General features: G+C 45.9%; 1 protein-coding gene and 1 pseudogene across 2 annotated transcripts; one reads left to right on the top strand and one right to left on the bottom strand.

Annotated features, from left to right (window-relative positions):
* Positions 1–1,267: 1,267 nt before the first annotated feature.
* On the top strand, positions 1,268–14,246 carry marchf9 (membrane-associated ring finger (C3HC4) 9; the record flags this gene model as incomplete). The annotated part of the gene is made up of 4 exons (XM_083656666.1): positions 1,268–1,603; positions 10,603–10,758; positions 12,766–12,958; positions 13,906–14,246. The coding sequence occupies 4 exons, from the start codon at positions 1,268–1,270 to the stop codon at positions 14,244–14,246; spliced, it is 1,026 nt and encodes a 341-aa protein (XP_083512792.1).
* Positions 6,666–8,786, bottom strand: LOC310794467 (hormone-sensitive lipase pseudogene; annotated as a pseudogene). The gene has a single exon. The product of its transcript is annotated as a hormone-sensitive lipase pseudogene (transcript).
* Positions 14,247–19,367: the final 5,121 nt, after the last annotated feature.

Here is a 19,367-nt window from a genome sequence, read left to right as displayed (position 1 = left end):
AGACACAACGAGTTGTTTACAGGATGACAGCACTCGGGTTTTTTCGCCCATTCCGGAAGTCGCTCGCTCGCTCACTCAGTCAGCCAGTCTCATAGCCGACCATTTCGAGGAGGAAAACCAGCACGAGCAGCATCATCACCACCACCACCACCACCAGCACCATCTATCCAATAATCAATGCCATTACTGCTGTATAATTGCCCTCAGATGCGAAGACATCTTCATGCGTCTCCCCCCCCCCATCTCTCCCTAATGAGAAGCATCGGCAGGGAGTCCGTTGTGTTATTCCGCCTCTTTGTGGCTTGCAGTGAAACGCTGATGGACATCGAGTGAAAGAGAGGGGAACATATCGAGGCTCTCTGGGTTTTTCTTTTTGTCGCTCCTCCTCGGCTCCTGAAGATGCAAATGAAACGGATTGTGCTTTTGATCTCGACGTGGATTGGGACGGGCTCTTAATGCATCAAGCAGAAGAGGAGGAGATGCAATAGGAAGAAAAAAACGGGACCATGATCTGACGCTCGGGTCGGGATGCTACAGTCAGTGTGGGACAATAAAACGTAATAATATAGGCTAATCACGTCTGTATCAAACTTTCACCTTCCGCGCCCCCCTTTCTGTTATTTTTGGATTATGATTCTTGACAAGAGTGCCAGATGTGACTGTATGGATGGCATGTCGTTGGCTTTTAGATACCGTCTTCTATCCCTGCCTGGCTCTGTGTTGCGCTCTCCTCCGCTCGTCCACTCTCTCGCAGTCTTCTGCTTTGGGTAGCAAAACATGTAGGGTATTATTATTTTTTTTGCTGCAAGCAAAGCCCAGTGTGCATCTATCTGATGACGTGTCTTTCAGATCAACAGTGAAGAACATGGACTGCGATCGATAAGTTTGGAGGGTTTTTCTGGGGCGCAGTGGTGGTGGAAAGATACATGTAATTTGCTGAGTTGTTTGAGTAATGGATATTGAAAGAGTGTGTCGGCCAGCCGAAAGGGAAAATCTCTCATCCGCATTGGCTTAGACACACATGCCATCAGTGGGGCAACAACCAAGACAGATCCTTTATTTGTTAGCTTTGGCTTTCCAATTAACAGTATGCCTATTTGAAAAATTGCTACAATAAAAATGAAATCAACTGACGTATAAGAACAATATTATTAATAATAATAATAATAATAATAATAGGCTAATTGGAGAGACAAAAGACAAAAACAAACTTCCATTTCTATACAGCCTTTATTTCATTTTGACGGATTATTCATGTAAGCCAAACATGTTCAAGTATCGGATACGCATGTTTTTCAACGAACTGAAAGTGCTGGTTTTTATGCGATCCGATTCTTCGAGACCGTCCTCTGGCTCAGACGTAGATAGACGACGACGGTCCGGCAGCACCATGCGAGGTCTGGGGATGGGCGGCTGCGGCTGGCCGCCCTTCGTCGACTGCCGTGCCCGGGACGACGAGGAGGAGTACTACGGCAGCGACCCGCGGCCCAGGAGCCTGGCGTTCGAGGACAAGGAGCCCAAGCTGGACGCCGTGTCTCTGGCCAGCACCGCCAGCAGTCTGCTCAGCCCCCAGTGCCGGATCTGTTTCCAAGGCCTCGAGCAGGTAGGGGTTCCTTCCTATCCTGTTGGGCAGCCAGCCCGCCCGCACCGAACCTTTTTTGGGGAGGTTCTACAGCACCGTGGTGGAAAAACAGAGGCTTTGTGGTGCTGTAAAAGACCCGTGTCTAATAACCATCCATGAAATGCTCCAGATCAGCACAATTTAAAGAACTTGTAGCCTACTGGGTCATTCTGGGTAACACTTTCTAATAAGGGTTACTAAGTTAATGGTTAATGCTTAATAAGCAATAATAAACATTAATAATGCTGCTTTAATAAGCATTAGGCTAACTAACCCTCAATGTTGGTTAACCCTCACCCTAACCATGAACTAGCCCTATAAGCTATCAAATATGCATAAATTAATGCATAATGAGCACAATTAGTCTATTATTTCTAGACACATTAGTTAACTGTTAATTAAGGGTTAAGCATGAACTAACCCTTAGTGACCCTCATTGTAAAGTGTTACCTTATTCTGAGCTGTCATTTAACACATGAGGCGTAATGGTCCTGTGTAGAAACAGTGTCCTGACCAAAAGGCCCCTTGAGGACCCCCCGCCCCCCCTATTTTCTGTGTGAGATATGGGCTACTACAACCACCCCCCCCCCCCCCCTCTCTCTCTCTCTCTCTCTCTCTCTCTCTCTCTCTCTCCCACCCACCTTCCCCACCATCGCCTCATTTTAAAGTGCCCCAGGAAAAACAGGATCTAGGATTTGAGGCCTATATAATGTACGATTCTGACAATCGCGTATAAAATATTCTCATTCTCCGAGAAGATCACTGCTTACTGATAAGTTATCTGAATATCACTGTTGGCACAACTAAGACAATCAGTGGCTGAGACTGAGGCAGCAGCACTTCCACCACACACATCTGAAATCTGACCAGCATAGCAACAAAGAAAGTTAGCCAATTAGCTCTGCAGGATGACAAATAGAGTGAGTGAATATGAGTCACAAATTATTTTGTAAATGTAAATCATCTGTCCTCGATCCAACTGTTCTTCCCGGATGATCAATTATTGATCATTGGATGAGCCGTGTGCTGTTGGCGAGACAACGGTTTTGACTGCGATGATAAATGATAAATGAAGCTGTCATCAGCTGGGTTTTTCGGCTCATTTTCCCGTCAACAGTGATGAAACTCGGGCGATTTTTTTTTACAGCGGAGCCAAAACAAAAACAATAATAAGCAGTGTGCAGCTCTTTTGGTCCGTGGCCAAAATGCGAGTCTCACCAGATGTGCTGAAAAGCTGCGCCGCCTGGCTCAGCAGGTAGTCCTGAAGCCCGGGATCATTAGAAACCCTGTAAACCCTGTAGGAGCACAGATGGATATTACCACTTAGTCACTTGCCCAAGATCGGCTTATAGTGTTATTACGGCCCAAGTGCTAATTTCTGACATCTGCCTCGGAGATTATATTGCCAGGCATAGTAAACTGGACAAGCACACATGGACTCAGAGTATAAATCTGCTTTGTTTTTATTTTTTTATTTTGATGTGTGGGGGGTTGAACCCCCCTCGGCTGTCATCTTGTCTTGCCCGCACTTCTTCACATCTTCAAGAAGAAGGTTGATGTTCCTCCGGCAAGGTGACTCATCGTGCAACAACGTGGCTCCTAGCTGCCTCCTGGAGCTCCAGACAAAGAGAGCGATGCAAACAAAGCAGCAGCATCCGAGGGGGGGAAGCCCTACTAAAGAGTTCTCACGCTACCACCACCACCGCACATCATCACCGTCTCAGGTTGACATTGATATTGGCTCGTTTTTCCAATTTGCAGCCTCGTGCAAAAAGGGAGGAAGCTGCCATATCACCTTGGGTGGTGTGGAGGGGGGTGGGTGGAGGGTGGTGGTGCTGGTGGTGGTGGTGGTGGGGGGGGTAGCACACGTTTGACATTTTATTGTTATTTCATTATTCAGGCAGGTCACAACAGGGGACGGGATCATGTCGCTGTCAGCGCGCCAATTACCCACAGATATAATCACCTTGCTGTGGGGCTGAATTGAATATGAGTCCTTAAAGCTGCCTGTCAAAGCTGTCAGAGTGTGTGCCATGGTACAGTAGCTGTGCCATTGATTCCACTTAACACTAGTCTGCGCTCCATAAAGGCAGGCAGCGCCGGAGCCTGCTGGAAAGGAGGAGGAGGAGGGTGTCTATAAGGCGGTGAGGGTCCTCGAGGACGTTCCAGGGGGTCCTGACTCAGCAAAGTGATGAAACTTCACATTTTCATTGACAGGAAGTGAACCCAATTAGAGAATGACATACAGATCACAGTTTCACTGTTGTTTCTCTATCTAGATAGGCATGGAATTCTGGACAAAATCATTTTTACAATGGGGGGGGGGGGGGTATTCTGAGATTTGGGTTACAGAGACAACATTTCATCAAATGGGGGTCTGTGGCTCTAATCATTATTTCATCAATTTCAATCAAATTGAGTTCACATTAGAGTAATATGAGCTAAATTTTGGCGTCCTTGATATGAAAAAGGTTGAGAATCACAGTTCTAAGACGGACACACCCACATGCACAAACACAGTGGATACTGTGGATACCTTATGTAGCCCCGCCCACTTGACCCATTGTGTCTTCCTGTTCAAAACGCCAGCTGTTTTACCTGCTCAAACTAGTCTGACTCACCTGGTCAAACCTAGTTTGATTCACGTTTACGAGTCAGACTAGGTTTATGAGTCACAGGAAGTGTAAACACAATCGGAACCTCCGATTGTGTTTCCACTTCCTGTTAGTCTCTCGAGCCAGACGGTCTCTCCTACATAAGGTGAATACCATTGCTGAGTGAGGATGCGGGGGTGCAGGGGGGGCGGTCACCCCTGCCCTTTTCACTATAGTGCCCAAGTGCCCGTTTCTGTATAGGGACACGATCTGGAGCTGAGGTGCCTGTTTTGCTGTAATCTTCGTCTAAAGGTTACAGCTGAGGAGGACTACAAGCACCTCGTAGAAGTGACACACTAAATTAACGCCTTCATGCTCTGTGAAGCGACCAGGAGGGACCAACCCGGGCCAGACCACTCACTTGTAAGGAGGGGGTGGGTGGGTTGGAGATGGAGGGGCGCATTCAGTATTTGGGTTAGGGTGGCCTTTAGGAAGACTGTTGCTTTACAGTGGACTTCACTGTTCGCTCAGATCTCTTTCCGCAGGAGTGCATCCTAATAGTCCAAATGTGACCTCTTACCGTGCGTCTCGACCTCTGTTTACCTCTCTGTGTGTCGCTTTTGGGTATACAGATCTCACAAACAAACAAAAAACACCTCCAAAAAATAAAAGGTTCAAAGGCTAATACTAATAGCATAATGACTGCAGTGTTGTAAAAAAACACACACACACACACACACAAAACAGCTTCGCCTCTCGCCTTGATTATACTCTTTGTCTGTGCCCACACCGGAAATACAGGAAGCAGGATGCGGCCATACTTGTTCCCCGCATTTCTGTAAAAGAACGTCTATCCACCTTATTTTTGAATGCCCCACTGTAAAAAAGAATCGTGGGTACAAGGTCCGGTTTAACGTGACTCATTGTTGCCACTTGCCGCTTGCCATTTCCTTTGTTATACTCTGGCTGCAGACCCGAATTATAAACCGGAAGCTGGAGTCCGTTATAAAAGTTATAAATATAGTCACGTTATAAACAACTAACCAACGCTGGAGGTCCGTATGGAAACTCGAAATGTGTGTTACTAGAAATGGTTAAAAGTTAAATCAATTTGGTGGGGTTTTACTGCCATGTAACATAGCTAGCTAGCCGCTAACATTAGCCACAGTTAGTAGCCGACTACCCACAATGCATTACGTTATCCCAGCACCCGAACGACACGGCTGTAGAGCAGAATGGCTCTGCTGTAAAAGGGTAAAATCCTCATAGACGTTTTTTTTGTCGGGGCTGGGGGGTTATCTAAATTGGTTACACCGGAAATAGAACCCATACTTAACGTAAGGCAAAATGGCCGCCAAAAATAAGGTGGATAAGCCACAATATTGCTAATTATCACCAAACCGACCAACATATCAAAGCTGATGGGCTTTATGGAAAGAGCATAACTCAAACTGGTTAACCGTTATATCAAATTGGTCATTCAGTGGCATTTTACGCCCAGGTAACTAACGTAGATAACAGCTAACAGCTAGCTAACGCCAGAGGCTAACACTAGTATGTCTATCATACGTCAGATGTCAGACCATTATTATGTCTGACGTGACGTCACCACCTGTTTTAGCAACATCTTATTTGAACTTTGAGCACAAATGAGGTTAGTTGTCCCAAATATCTATCGTATTTATTTCCTTATTTCCTGCTTTCCTTAGTTACTGAAAAGCTGACATTTTTGAGTTTTCCATCCGATAGTGACAATATTTTAAGTACTTGGTATCAAAAGCTCTGTACAATCGATATTAGAACTGACATCATCAAAAACATCTCAATCCCTTGATGTGGTTTCCCAAAACAAAATTCATGAGTCCTGTGATCTTGAACAGTGTGATCAATATTTGTGAACACGAGCGACTCTCCTTGAGAGTTTGAATTCAGACGACCAAGAACCATGAGACACTTTCAAGAACCGCTCCATGTCAGTGAATGGGAGGATGAATTTGTGGACACATATAGTTTCTTTGAACTTTTATACACAAATACATTTCTGAGTTTTGCCAAAATTTATGAACTATGAAAATTGACCCATAATATGCAGAAAAAACGGCATGGCCACTAGGGTCCGATGACATCATCACCGATGACATCACAATTGCTGGAGTGACATCACTGATGACATCATCACCGATGACATCACAATTGCTCGAGTGACATCACTGATAAAATCATCACCGATGACATCACAATTGCTAAGTGGTGTCTTTGGTGCTGTGTGTCACGATTGTGATGTCATCAGTGATGATGTCATCAGTGATGTCACTCGAGCAATTGTTGTGATGTCATCAGTGATGTCACGAGCATCTATGATGTATGGGTGGGCGGTGTCTGTCCGTATGTCTGTCTGTCAGTCACGATCTCGTTGAAGGGGCGGAAGGCAGAAACCGATAAATGCTAAATCAACCTGATGGACCGGTCTTGTGATTTGCCCTCTCCGGCTTTGGTCGCTTGCGGAGAGCGGGGGGCGGGTCCTGCAGCTGGAAGACCTCTCTCATTCGCTGTAGACAGATTTCCGTAGCGACATCTAGGTCTTTGGAGAGCAGCGATATGCTGAGGAAGCCGTGCGGGAGGCCCTCCACCACTGTCAGACTCACGGGCTGGCCCATGCCTCGCAGCTTCTTGGCAAACATCACAGAGTCGTCCAGCAAGCTATCCAGAGCCGAGGACACTATGTGTACGGGCGGCAGGCCTCTCAGCAGGTTGTTCGGCGCCAGCATGGGCGACGCAAATGGTTCCTTGATAACGGGGCTGGTAGTCGGCGAAACACAAGACAGGCAGTCGGTGCGCAGTGGCTCAAAGCCCTCCGGGTAGTGCCCGGGCCCCTCGGAACTCGGCGGGGCGGTGTGGGAGGACGTCCTCTGGGTGTCACTGTTTGGCGGCGGTCGTTTCGGCCGATGACCCGGGGTAAAGGAGTGAATCCATTTGGCGGCTCCATGGGTGAGGTCACTGAGCAGCAGGAACGCGTCCCGGCCCAGAGCGCTGAGGCCGCCGCCGCCGGCGCTGTCCGCCGTAGTCGGCTGCACCACCACCTGAGAGTCTGCACCCGCATACGCGTTCAGGCACTTGGCGAGAACACCCAGAGGCAGCAGGGGGTCGATGAGCGTGAGCAGGCGCGAGGGCGACACGTCCGTGGTGAGCAAGGTAGCGGGGTAGGCGGCCATGATGCCGTCGGGGACTCGTACCCCGCAGGCGATGGCCTTCATGGACACCGTGATGCAGAGGTTCGCCCCGGCGCTGTCCCCCGCCAGACAAACCCGCTCCGCTGTGGAGCCCAGCAGACGACAGTTGTTCAGTGCCCAGCAGTAGGCGTAGAAACACTCCTCCAGCGCGCGGGGAAACGGCGCCTCGGGTGACAGGGAGTAGTCCACAGACAGGATGGGCACGCTCAGATCCTTCGACCAGTCTTTCAGGTAATTCTCGTGGGATTTGGAGGTCTGGGACACAAAGGCTCCTCCATGGAAGTGGACAAGCAGACAGGGCGAGAGAGGTCTCCTCTTCGACCAGGGGGCGTGGTGGTGGAGGGAGATCCGGGGAGGATGTGTCCGCGAGAAGGCCAGCAACTCCGCGCTGTCCTGTCCTTCTCGGAGCTCGTAGGAGATCAGCCGCAGGTGGACCGGCCCCGGGCCGCAGTGGGCGGTCGGAGGGGACACGGTGACAGAGAGACCGGGGTCGGAGGCCAGCGGGAGGCGCAGAGGGACGGGCGGCGCGGACAGGGTGAGGTTCACGTGCACCCGCGGAGACGCTATGCTGCTGAAACCGGTTAAAAGCCCCGACTCTTTGAGGTTCCAGAAGGCTTTCCAGAACTGCAGGTCCAGGTTCTGGGTGATGCGCTCAAACTCGGCGCCCCTCAACTCCGGGTCGATGACGTACTTCCCCGATGTGAGGAGGGACAGGGCCGCCACGGCGACCACAGACTGCGGCTTCCTGTAGGTCTCACCATACGAGACCATGCTGATGACGACCGTCTGGAAGAACGTGCGAAGAGCGGGCGAGAACTGGAAGCCCAGGCAGCGTCCGTAGAAGCAGGCCTTGTGCAAGGAGCTGTACTCCTGCATGAACCTGCGGGTCAGGTCCTCGTCGTGCAGCGAGTACAGCTGCCCGAAGCCGTTGACCTTCATCAGCCACTGGGCGAGGTGCAGCAGCGCCCGCAGCTGGCACAGGGCGCCGCAGTAGGCCTCCATCTCCGAGGCGTGGTGGTCGGCGCGGAATAAGGCGCCGTGACAGTTGGCGGCGATGTAACGCGCCTTGTGAATGATGTGCACAAGGCAGGACTGCAGGACCTTGACCAGCGTGCGGTAGCCGTTCCCAGGCGTCTGTGCGTCGAAGTCGTAATGGTGGTAGACCGCAGCGAGACTGCCGATCATCGGCTCCAGAGCGCGGCCGTGCTCCTGAATCTGTCTCATGGATGTGACCAGGCGCTTGGCGACATCGCCGTACGGCAAGTTGCGAGGCGCACACAGAGCGGATATATTCTCCTCACAGACCGTTTCCAAGGCTGCGAAGTCAGCCTTGTACTCCATGTCAAAGGCATTCTCCTCCTCCTCTTCTTTCTTCATCTTATATCATCGCTGATGACATTACTCACTGATGACATCACTGATGATGATGATGTCATCAGTGACATCATCAGTGATGTCATCACTGATGATGATGTCATCAGTGATGTCATCAGTGATCTCACTCGAGCAATTGTGATGTCATCGGTGATGATCATCGCCACCTAGTGACGCCGTTTCCCCCCCCCACCATCCTAGTTGATCACGACACTAACATTTTCATCCCAGCCTGACAATGCAGCCATATACACACACACACACACACACACACACACACACACACACACACACACACTGCTCAACCACAGCTTGACATTTTCAAAACGTTTGCTTTCATTTTGTTTTTATTTAGTCCTCCCTCATATATTTCTGACCTTCTCTGTGTCATCTTTATAATGTCAGCAGGCGAGTTCTTTGAGAGTTTATGAGAGGCGTGTGGGTTCATCTGCCCAACCAAATCTCCATGTGGTCGGACACTCAAAGTCTTTTATTATAAGTGGTAAGGTTAAACGAGCCAGATGGGTGCAGATTCAGGACAGGGGGGAAAATACATTGTGTCAACATAGTAGTATACACTGTACGGGCTAAACCATTCTCTGGCAATCCCAACAGATAGCAAAGCCTATTTCGAAGTCACCATTCGTAAATGAATGGGGGCGTTTTTCCCGACCACATTCTGCCAGCTTGCTTCTGGCCTACATCTGGATATGGCTGAAGGAAGGAGGCTGCCTGACAATCACGCTTGTTTATTCAAACATCATAAATCATAGCAAAAACAAAATCAGAAATCAAGCGCTATACATAAACTTGAATGCAAAAATTATTTATCGCCTACAGCCGAGCAGATAAATGATTTAGATTTTTTTTTAAATCTTGATCTTAATATATTTTTTCAGTCATTACAAAGAAAAGGGGCTATTGTCATCAGTAACTATATATATATATATATATATATATATATATATATATATATATATATATATATATGTATATTATTTATACCTACCTTGCCTTCTTCATAAGATGTCTTAAAATGTCGACTCATCATCACCCTATATAATGTTTTGAGCAGAGAGGTGTAATTTGTGATGAGGTAGGTTGGTATGGAATGCGTTCTTCACACAGACAGAATTTGTGTGAACAGTTGGGCTTGGACAGCTCACCTCTCCTACACCTGTCTGCCCTTGAATCCTGCCCGCTCCCCGCTGCGAAACAGGCTTCTGAGCCAACAGGCCCGGCAGCACCAAGCTGAGCCCATCAGCCCATTCATTGATCTACCGGTGATTCACACAGATTTTTTCCAACGCTTGTTTCAAAAGCTTTTAATTCCGTTGTGACGTGTGTGTGATGTATAAGGTAACTTTCTTTTAAGGCGGTCTGGACTGCAGCCCTGCCTAAAGGATAGATGCCGAAGTTAGCTGCAAAAGTACCAGCAGAGTTTTAGCTCCTCAACAAAGTAGACGTGTGACGCTGCTGAACGGAGGTGACAACCTGAACGTGGTCTCCCTCGCTCTGCTGAATGTGCCAGCAGGCTTGAGGTCCCTGGTGTGGCACTGGAGACAGACACTGGATGAGGTCCAAAAAGTCACGCTAGCCTGCCTCTTAGGACAAACACAGCCTCTTTGACCATGCATTTAAATCAGTCAGGGACACAAATTGCCCTGGGTACCCGGGTACCAAATTTATCAGAACATCTCCATCAGAATAACAAATCAGAATAAAGAGCGCTAAAATAACGTGGTAAAAAATGTATATTGTGTGTTCCCTGTGTGTCCTACAGGGTGAGCTGTTGAGCCCCTGTCGCTGTGACGGCTCGGTGCGCTGCACCCACCAGCCCTGCCTCATCCGCTGGATCAGCGAGAGAGGCTCCTGGAGCTGCGAGCTCTGCTACTTCAAGTACCAGGTCCTGGCCATCAGCACCAAGAACCCACTGCAGGTAGGTACCAGGTCCTGGCCATCAGCACCAAGAACCCACTGCAGGTAAGTACCAGGTCCTGGCCATCAGCGCCAAGAACCCACTGCAGGTAGGTACCAGGTCCTGGCCATCAGCGCCAAGAACCCACTGCAGGTAAGTACCAGGTCCTGGACATCAGCGCCAAGAACCCACTGCAGGTACAGTAAGTACCAGGTCCGTGGCCATCAGCACCAAGAACCCACTGCAGGTAAGTACCAGGTCCTGGATATCAGCGCCAAGAACCCACTGCAGGTAAGTACCAGGTCCCTGGCCATCAGCACCAAGAACCCACTGCAGGTGACACCACACATGGTGCACCCACACCAACTGTAGAATGCATCCACCACACAGATTTGAAGATAAATTAAAGGAAAAACACTACTTCCCATTGCCCTAACAACAATAGACCCTTTTGACTGGGGCCATTTTGTGTCTAAAAGGCAGGGTAAACACAGGTGCAAGCAAAACACTAATGAGTGTTTTGCTTGCACCTGTGTTTATCCTGCCATTACCCCCTGTGGAATTGGAACTATTGAGCCACTGCAGCACTGATGCGGTGCCGGTCCAGATGAATCTTGCACATGGGAAAAATAGAGTAAATTAACAAACGGGCGGCACGGCACGGTTCAGTTCAGTTTGATTTGGTTCAGGCTCCTCATCAATCTCCTGACGAGAGAAGTCTCCACTGGCTTTGTGACGAGAGGGGAAATTGGATAAAACAAACAGATAAACAACACAATGGCAGCGTGTGGGTTTGTAAACCCGACACGCGTGTAAAGATTTACGCCGCTACGCAACGTTGGCCGTTATTTTGTTTTGATTCGCGAATGAATCAGAGGCAGGGGGAGATCTCGTCTCGTGGAAAAGATGTTCTGCTGACACAGACAGTTTAGAACCTACACGACGTATATATACAGTCCAACAGGCAGGCTGAGCGCTCTGCAGCACTCTGCTGCACCCGCGCATTATTACACTCAACAGTCTTTGCTAGAACAAATCTTGGGCAGTCTCTGTGGTGTGAGGATGCTGTTGCCATATTGTGCTGACACACTTCCCCCCTTTGCGTTACTGCCCTTCTGCCCCTCCTGTTCAGAGGAAGCCAATGGCTCTAAACCAGTGGTTCTCAAATGAGGGTCCGGGGACCCCTTAGGGGTCCGTGGCACTTTGCCAGGGGGCCTGCGAAAGGTTTTCAGGAAAATAAAAATAAAAAACTTTTTTTTTTAACAAAAGCTTCGTAGTAACAACGAAAATATTGTATGCTTTCAATCTAAAATGGTTCATGGATTACGTTCTAATCTAACAAACCTATCAATTTAAAAGTAAAGCACGTTACCGTGGAAACAATTAAGCTTAGCCCAAAATCACAATTCAGAATGAGGGGGTCCACCGTATAATTTCTATCTTGTAAGGGCTCCTTGGCTGAAAAAACATTTGAGAACCTCTGATCAAAACTAGGGACGCACCGATATGAAAATTCTGACCGATAGGGATAACCCATAGGAACGTTGAAGTTATGGCCGATAACCGATGTTTACCGATGTTGATTATGCTCTGTATAAAAACATACTGAAACACTGTGAATTTGAAAAAGTAATGTCTTTCTTTATTATTATAATATCGGAAACATTTTGAGAAGCCCATTAAACCACAGATTTACCGTATTGTTTCCTCTCAATATGAAAACTGTTGGCCGATACGATAACCGATATTAACATTGCTGTTATTTTGTTCATCGGGCCGATACCAATATCAAAAAAATTGCTAACATTGGCCGATACCGAAATGATTGCCGATACATCGTGCATCATAATAAACTCTAAACGCTTTTGAGAAGATGCTGTTTGTGTGTGTGTGTGTGTGTGTGTGTGTGTGTGTGTGTGTGTGTGTGTGTGTGTGTGTATGTGTATGTGTATATACATTATGGCCATATAGTATGTCGAGCTGTCTCTCCAGTCATATGTGATAGAGAAGTCTTTCTCTCCCTTCCAGTGGCAGGCCATCTCTCTGACGGTGATAGAGAAGGTGCAGATCGCCGCCATCATCCTGGGTTCCCTGTTCCTCATCGCCAGCATCTCCTGGCTCATCTGGTCCTCCCTCAGCCCATCTGCCAAGTGGCAGCGCCAGGACCTGCTCTTCCAGATCTGCTACGGCATGTACGGCTTCATGGATATCGTCTGCATAGGTGAGGCACAAAGAGGAAGACACGCAGAAACACTGCGTGAACATACTGTATGTCGGGGGTGTCCAAAGCTTTTTGAATGGGGGCCAAATTAGATAATGTGAAAATAACTGGGGGCCAGCTGCTTCTCGCATCATATGGATAATATTTTATTTTTTATTTTTTACATACAATACAATTGTACTCTAAGGATTTGGTTTACCATCTGAAAACATTAGTTCCATCTGCGTAGTTCCTACTGGGTGCTTGTCTACAAACTGCATGATAGTGATATTGATAGTGCTGTCATCGTTAGGTGAATGGAAAAAACGCAAAGTGAACTTGCTTGATTAACCAAAACTGTGTGGAGGAGGGCCACATATAGTGTATTTCGAGAGACAAGCCGATGGCCGCTTAAAATCGGTCCGCGGGCCGCAATTGGCCCCCGGGCCGGACTTTGGACACGCCTGCTGTATGTACTGTACATCAGTAAGTGATGCACAAAATCACACAGAGACATTATAGAAAGCACAGGCATAGACTGTGGGAATTGGTGTATTTGTCAAATTAATTTGACGTAAAAAGATCTGATCGGAACGCTGAAGAGAGCGTACACAGTGAAACCTGGTGGAGTGTTCTCGTGGAACGCTGAACCGCCTGTAAGACAACACTGAGAACAGATGGCATCAGATATCTGCACTGTGATTATTGCCAACTGTCTATTCTAATCTACACGGGCCCCGGAAAGTTCCCGTGTGTGATACCGGGTTGTGATATACGACGCTTGCTTGCATTGCTCGTGAGTCCCGCTTAGCATAATATTTGATGTGGAGCAGTTTGAATTCATTACCTTTTCCTGTGACACTGTCCTTCACCCCCTGCACCCATCATCCTCCTCTCCCTCCACCCTTCCTCCTCTCCCTCCACCCTGCACCCATCCTCCTCTCCCTCCACCCTTCCTCTCCGCCCAGGCCTGATCATCCACGAGGGCTCGTCGGTGTATCGCATCTTCAAACGCTGGCAAGCCGTCAACCAGCAGTGGAAAGTACTGAACTACGAGAAATCAAAGGACCTGGGCGACCCCCTGAGCTCCAGCAGCAAGACGGGGGGCCGCGGCTCCCGCAGTAACCCCCACGGCCTGGGGGGCGGCAGCAGCGGCGGCGGAGGGCGACAGAGCAGGCGGCTAAGAACTATTCTGAACCACCACTGTGGATACACCATCTTGCACATCCTGAGCCAGCTGCGGCCCCACGACGCGCGGATCGGCGCCGCCGCCAACCGGGAGGTGGTGATGAGGGTGACCACCGTATGAGAGGCGGAGCTAAGCGGCGCCCGGCGCGCAACGAAGGAGGGATATACGCCTCGTCCGCCGTGTGTCCAAATGTAAAATGAGCGGAGGGACTTTCGGGACCTAACGATTAAGTACTAAAGACTCGACGTAAGGCCACAAAGAGTGTGAGCGGAGAGGCGCCGCCCGCGGAGCATCGACGGACGGACAACACACGCACGAGGATTTCTCCTCTTGTTTCGTATCACAAAGGAAGCCAGACGCTCCTTTTCGAAAATGGAGTGAACTGCTGATGATAATGATGAAGTATTGGAAGACATCAAATATGAAATGTGTTTGTGTAAAAAGGCTTTATAACCTAATCCAAGGTGACGACGAGTTTTTTCCAGTTCAATATCAGGATGCACAGAGACATTTTTGGTTGAGTTGATCCTCTCGGGTTTGATTTGTATCGATTCTTTCGTTTTTTTGTTTTTTTTACTCACTTTGATTTTGTACCGATGTATGATTTTTGAGGACGTCATGTAACTCCATACATGCATTTCCAAATGATCGTAAACATTTCTACAAGCTAACTGATGCTGATCGACAGACCGAAAAAACTGAAAACGACACACCACCACATACAAACACGAAACACAGACGACAAAAACAATAAGTCATGACAAGTTAGAAAATCTAAGAAGAAGAAATCGGTGAGATTTCAGCGACACTTAAAATCTTTCTGCAATAAAGATACGTATGTACATTTCACAGGGAATTTTGCATGGGTATTTCATTTTATCATTCATCACATGACATAAAGCACATGACAAATTTGCTCTATTTCGAATGGTGCTTGCGAAAAATAAACACTTTAAAGCGTCTGAGTTCATTGCACCAACGTTTTGTCGACGTGACAAATGGCAGTGTGTTACAGCGATTTCAGCTCAAATACAGATTGTTGCTGCTGTGTGCTGATTCAGATTTGATAACAAGTAAACTATTGGATTAAAAACGGGGATCAAATGATCTCTTACTATTCAGTCTCAACCCTGTCTCTTCTTTAACTCACTTGCAGCCTACAGTGCATGCATCGGCCGGATGGGTATAGAGAACCAAAGTGGAACGTCACTTCCTGCTTCAGCACTGTACCAGAGATTTTCGTCCGCCATTTATTTTCCCATAGACATTTCCTAAAATGCTTATAAAAATAGTTTTATTTGTTCAAACCAAACGGTACAGATATATTTAGAAACAGGAGAGATCGCATAACATTTAACTGGGACCAAAACGTTAAAAAAATGCGGGTTCAAAGAAAATATTTTTTCGATGTTGTTTTTTTAAGTTTTGGTCCGGGTGACATGTTCTATGTTCTCTCCCGATTTTAAATATATCTGAACCGTTTGGTTTGACCAAGTAAAACTATTTTTATAAGCATTTCACTAAATGTCTATGGGAAAATAAATTGCGGGAGAAAATCTCTGGTACAGTGCTGAAGCAGGAAGTGACGTTCACTTTGCCTCTCTATTGGGGTAACACAGTTACATGTTGTAGGGGAATAGAATTGGGCCTCTTTTTTTCACAGTAGCTTTGAATCTATTGCCTTGTTTACGGCATGGCATGATCTGTCCATATTTTATTTTTGTCTGTCCGTATTGTCCCGATACAGCCATGTAAGTAAACAAGACACAGCTGTGTCTTGACAATGTGCAAAAACAAAAGCCCAGATGACAACAACAATGTGCCAACTTAAACTGTATTGTTTTTTTATAGTCATGCTTAATCTGATAACGCAACAAGTTAGAATATTGTGCTTAGTATATGGTGACGGCAGCTGATTTGTTTTGCCTCTCCTGTAAAATCTGCTAACGCCCTTTGGCTCCAAGCCAAGGACATCATTTATGAGGGGGGGGTCACAGGGGATATACCCCCCCCCCCCCCCCCACACACACACACTTTTTCAAGGTACTATTGGACCCCTGCAGTTTTCTCAACTCCTCGGCCAACATGACTGTCTTTCAGAAGCTGTAGCTGGCTCATTTTTTAAAGCCAGAGTGAAGAAGATATTAATATCAGAAACTAGAAGACATCCATTGGTACTATGTCATGCTAGATTGTTGGGAAGGGAGATAAATAACGCTCTAAATTTAGGTTAAATTTTGGCAAGGGAATATAATCTACGGGTATCCACAAGTCTCCCCTTTACTTTATGCTACTTCCATGCAGTTTTTGGCAAAAATCTTGCAGTTTTTTGCATGCAGTATATATTTTTCTTCCTCTCTCCCTATTCTACTTGGATATTTATGAATCCTGGGGTCCCTAAACAGTCTTGGAATTGCATAAATTGGGTATGACGAGAAAGCTGAGACTCCTCTTGTGGATTCAATGAGCTCATATTAACGTGTGATGACGTTAGTCCCCATAGTATCCATTTCTTTGTAGTGAGACCTATTTTTACTCTACCTCACTGTATAAAATGACCTATTGTGACGTCTAGGATAATCACAGCCTCATGATGGAACTTTACCACCACAAACTAGAGACCTATAGGGCATTCAGGGGATGTATGGCTTCCCTATAAATATTTTAAATAATTAATATTATTATATCAATTATAGAATGAATGGGGACATATCAAAATTTTTATTTTTTATTTTATTTAACCTTTATTTACCCAGGCAAGCAAGTAAGAACAATTTCTTATATACAAAAGCAGCCTGCCAAAATTATGGGGGGAAAACACGTTTGTTTAGTTCTACCTTGCGTAGGTAGGGGTAGCTAGAAAAACTAAAACCCTTTTGAGGATTTGGGTCTGTACTAATTGTGTCCCAGCCACCTTTGAAATCAAGTTTCCATCCCTGCTCCAATCCAAGCCCTTGATTTCATGAGGGTTTAATAGCTGATTGGACACAGGTTGAATATTTGTCAAAGCAATAATTAAAATGAAGGTATTTGCTGCTTCTTTTGGAACCTGACAGTAATGTAATGTGCACACTGAATGCACAAGCTCCTCCTGACCTGGGTTCAATATAAAATTGGTCAACATTTGTCGCCACCCAGTGGCTGCTTCCTGCACTCACTCTCTTGGACCATTTTGATTTGTTCCCCCTTGTAGGACTAAAACATTATTTTTTTCCGCTGCTAGAGGGCGTCCTGTACCACCATTTATTATACAGTCAATGTGTACCACGTACAGGAGACTGGTGAGGGTGGTGGAAAGGGGCAAGTGTTAGCCTGGTAACTAGACCAGAATGTGAGATCACATTATCAGGATGGTTTTAACCAGGGCCAGGCTACCCATGTGTTGTTAGATTGGATGTTCATGGTTGAGGTTGTGAGAGACAACTCGCAACGTAGGTCAACATTAGGCTACTGTTTAAAGACAACGTCATCTAATCTTACATAGGCTATAGGTACCAGATTTGGCCTAAATGAATTAGTTTAAAGACAGTAAACAACAACAACACAACACTTGCCCTGTAACCTAAGTACAGATTTGGTAAGTAGGCTTCTTACAGGGTCAATTCACATCATACCCTCTACTTACCCTGTAAGTACAGAGAAATTACATGTTTTTGGAGTGTGTAACCCTCTGAAGTCTAATTGATCACTCCTTTATGTCTCTTTACTTTTTTTTGTATTGTTATGAAAATTATTTGTATCACTTACAGCCAACTCATTCAGACTATGAGGGACAGCGGGGTGCGATATTCGGCAGTGGATTTTTTTTGCCTATATAAGACTCTTTTTTTTTTTTTACTTTCTGCTTATATCGACTTTTAAAAGTGACCCATATCTGATATGTGTGTGCTTACACTTGCTTCACTTGAAACAACCTGCATGCGTACATGAGGAATAAACTCATGATTGAGTAGCAGACCAGACAGTTGCACAAGTACCTACAAAAATATTATAGACATATTATAAGGGAACCACAGGAGAGAAAAATATGCTTCCTAAACGCTCTCTCTCGAGCATCAATACAGACTCTCAGTCCAGAAATATTAAACGAATATTCAATTCTCATGCCGATATTATAGGCTAAGCACATGAAAATAGCTGCATGGTAAACTGTCTGTTTCTCCTCATCTGGTCCTTTGATCGAAACGTTAATAATCAACTGACTGGTAGCATCATCCAGTGTGCGGACATTCAATCAATCAATCAACTTTTATTAGCGGACAGTCCATAGAAAGAACAGACAAACACATATAACAATTCAAAGAAAACACACAAGAGCGCAGTAAAAAAATTATTTAGAAAAGGCACTTATACAAACATTTCAACATATTTGGCTGGTACAGTATCTCACAGTACAGTGCAGTAGTTGTTCAGCAGCATTATTATGGCATTTTGAGAAACATTTAATCGACAAATAAACTTTAAAATTTCTTAAAAGCACCTGAAAAGTGTTGACTCCTGCATTACAAAACATATCTTTTTTAGCATTGCATTTAACATTAAATTTGACACCATAAACAGAACATACATTCAGTAGCTATCAATAAAACCAATTAAAACAGAGGAATTCTGCCTTCTATACGTTTCAACAACTTCTTTCAGGGCATAGATGCATAAATAGATGCATAAATCAATACTGTGCTTCACCTTGCAGTCAAACTGGTGGCCTGTGGTAGAAATGAAAGAGCTTAAATGATCTAATATTGTACCGTGATTCTCAAGAATAAGAATAAACTTAGATTACAGTCGCATTGGGCCATGTCTGATTATTTATGAGTGAGGCATCCAATGCATCATTGTGAATTTGTGATTAACAACTGATGGGAGATATCAGTTCATATTTAATTTCTTGTTTAGGCGCAGGTGCAAACACTGATCAGAGACCTGATCAGTGAATATTTTTTGGACATGCAGTAACACCAATAATGGTGATGATTAAAAACGATTGCATAATTATTTTATGTAGCACAAGGTGCTACAGTACATGAATGAATTCAGATCAGATTTAGCCTATTGATGATGCATTCACCTCATAAATCATGACACAATGCAGTGATATGATTGGCTGAAATGGGGTAGAAATTTGATATTACTAGGTGACATGAGCAAACTGTAGATTACGGTTATGAATGAAATCTTGAAAAATGAACTTTTGATGTGAAAAACGAAAGAAATTAGATTTCTGTGATTTTCTTTGCATAC

The sequence above is a fragment of the Poromitra crassiceps genome (assembly GCF_964638095.1).
Source record: "Poromitra crassiceps genome assembly, chromosome: 20".
Classification (NCBI taxonomy): domain Eukaryota; kingdom Metazoa; phylum Chordata; class Actinopteri; order Beryciformes; family Melamphaidae; genus Poromitra; species Poromitra crassiceps.
This window is presented reverse-complemented; position numbering and strand designations above follow the sequence as displayed.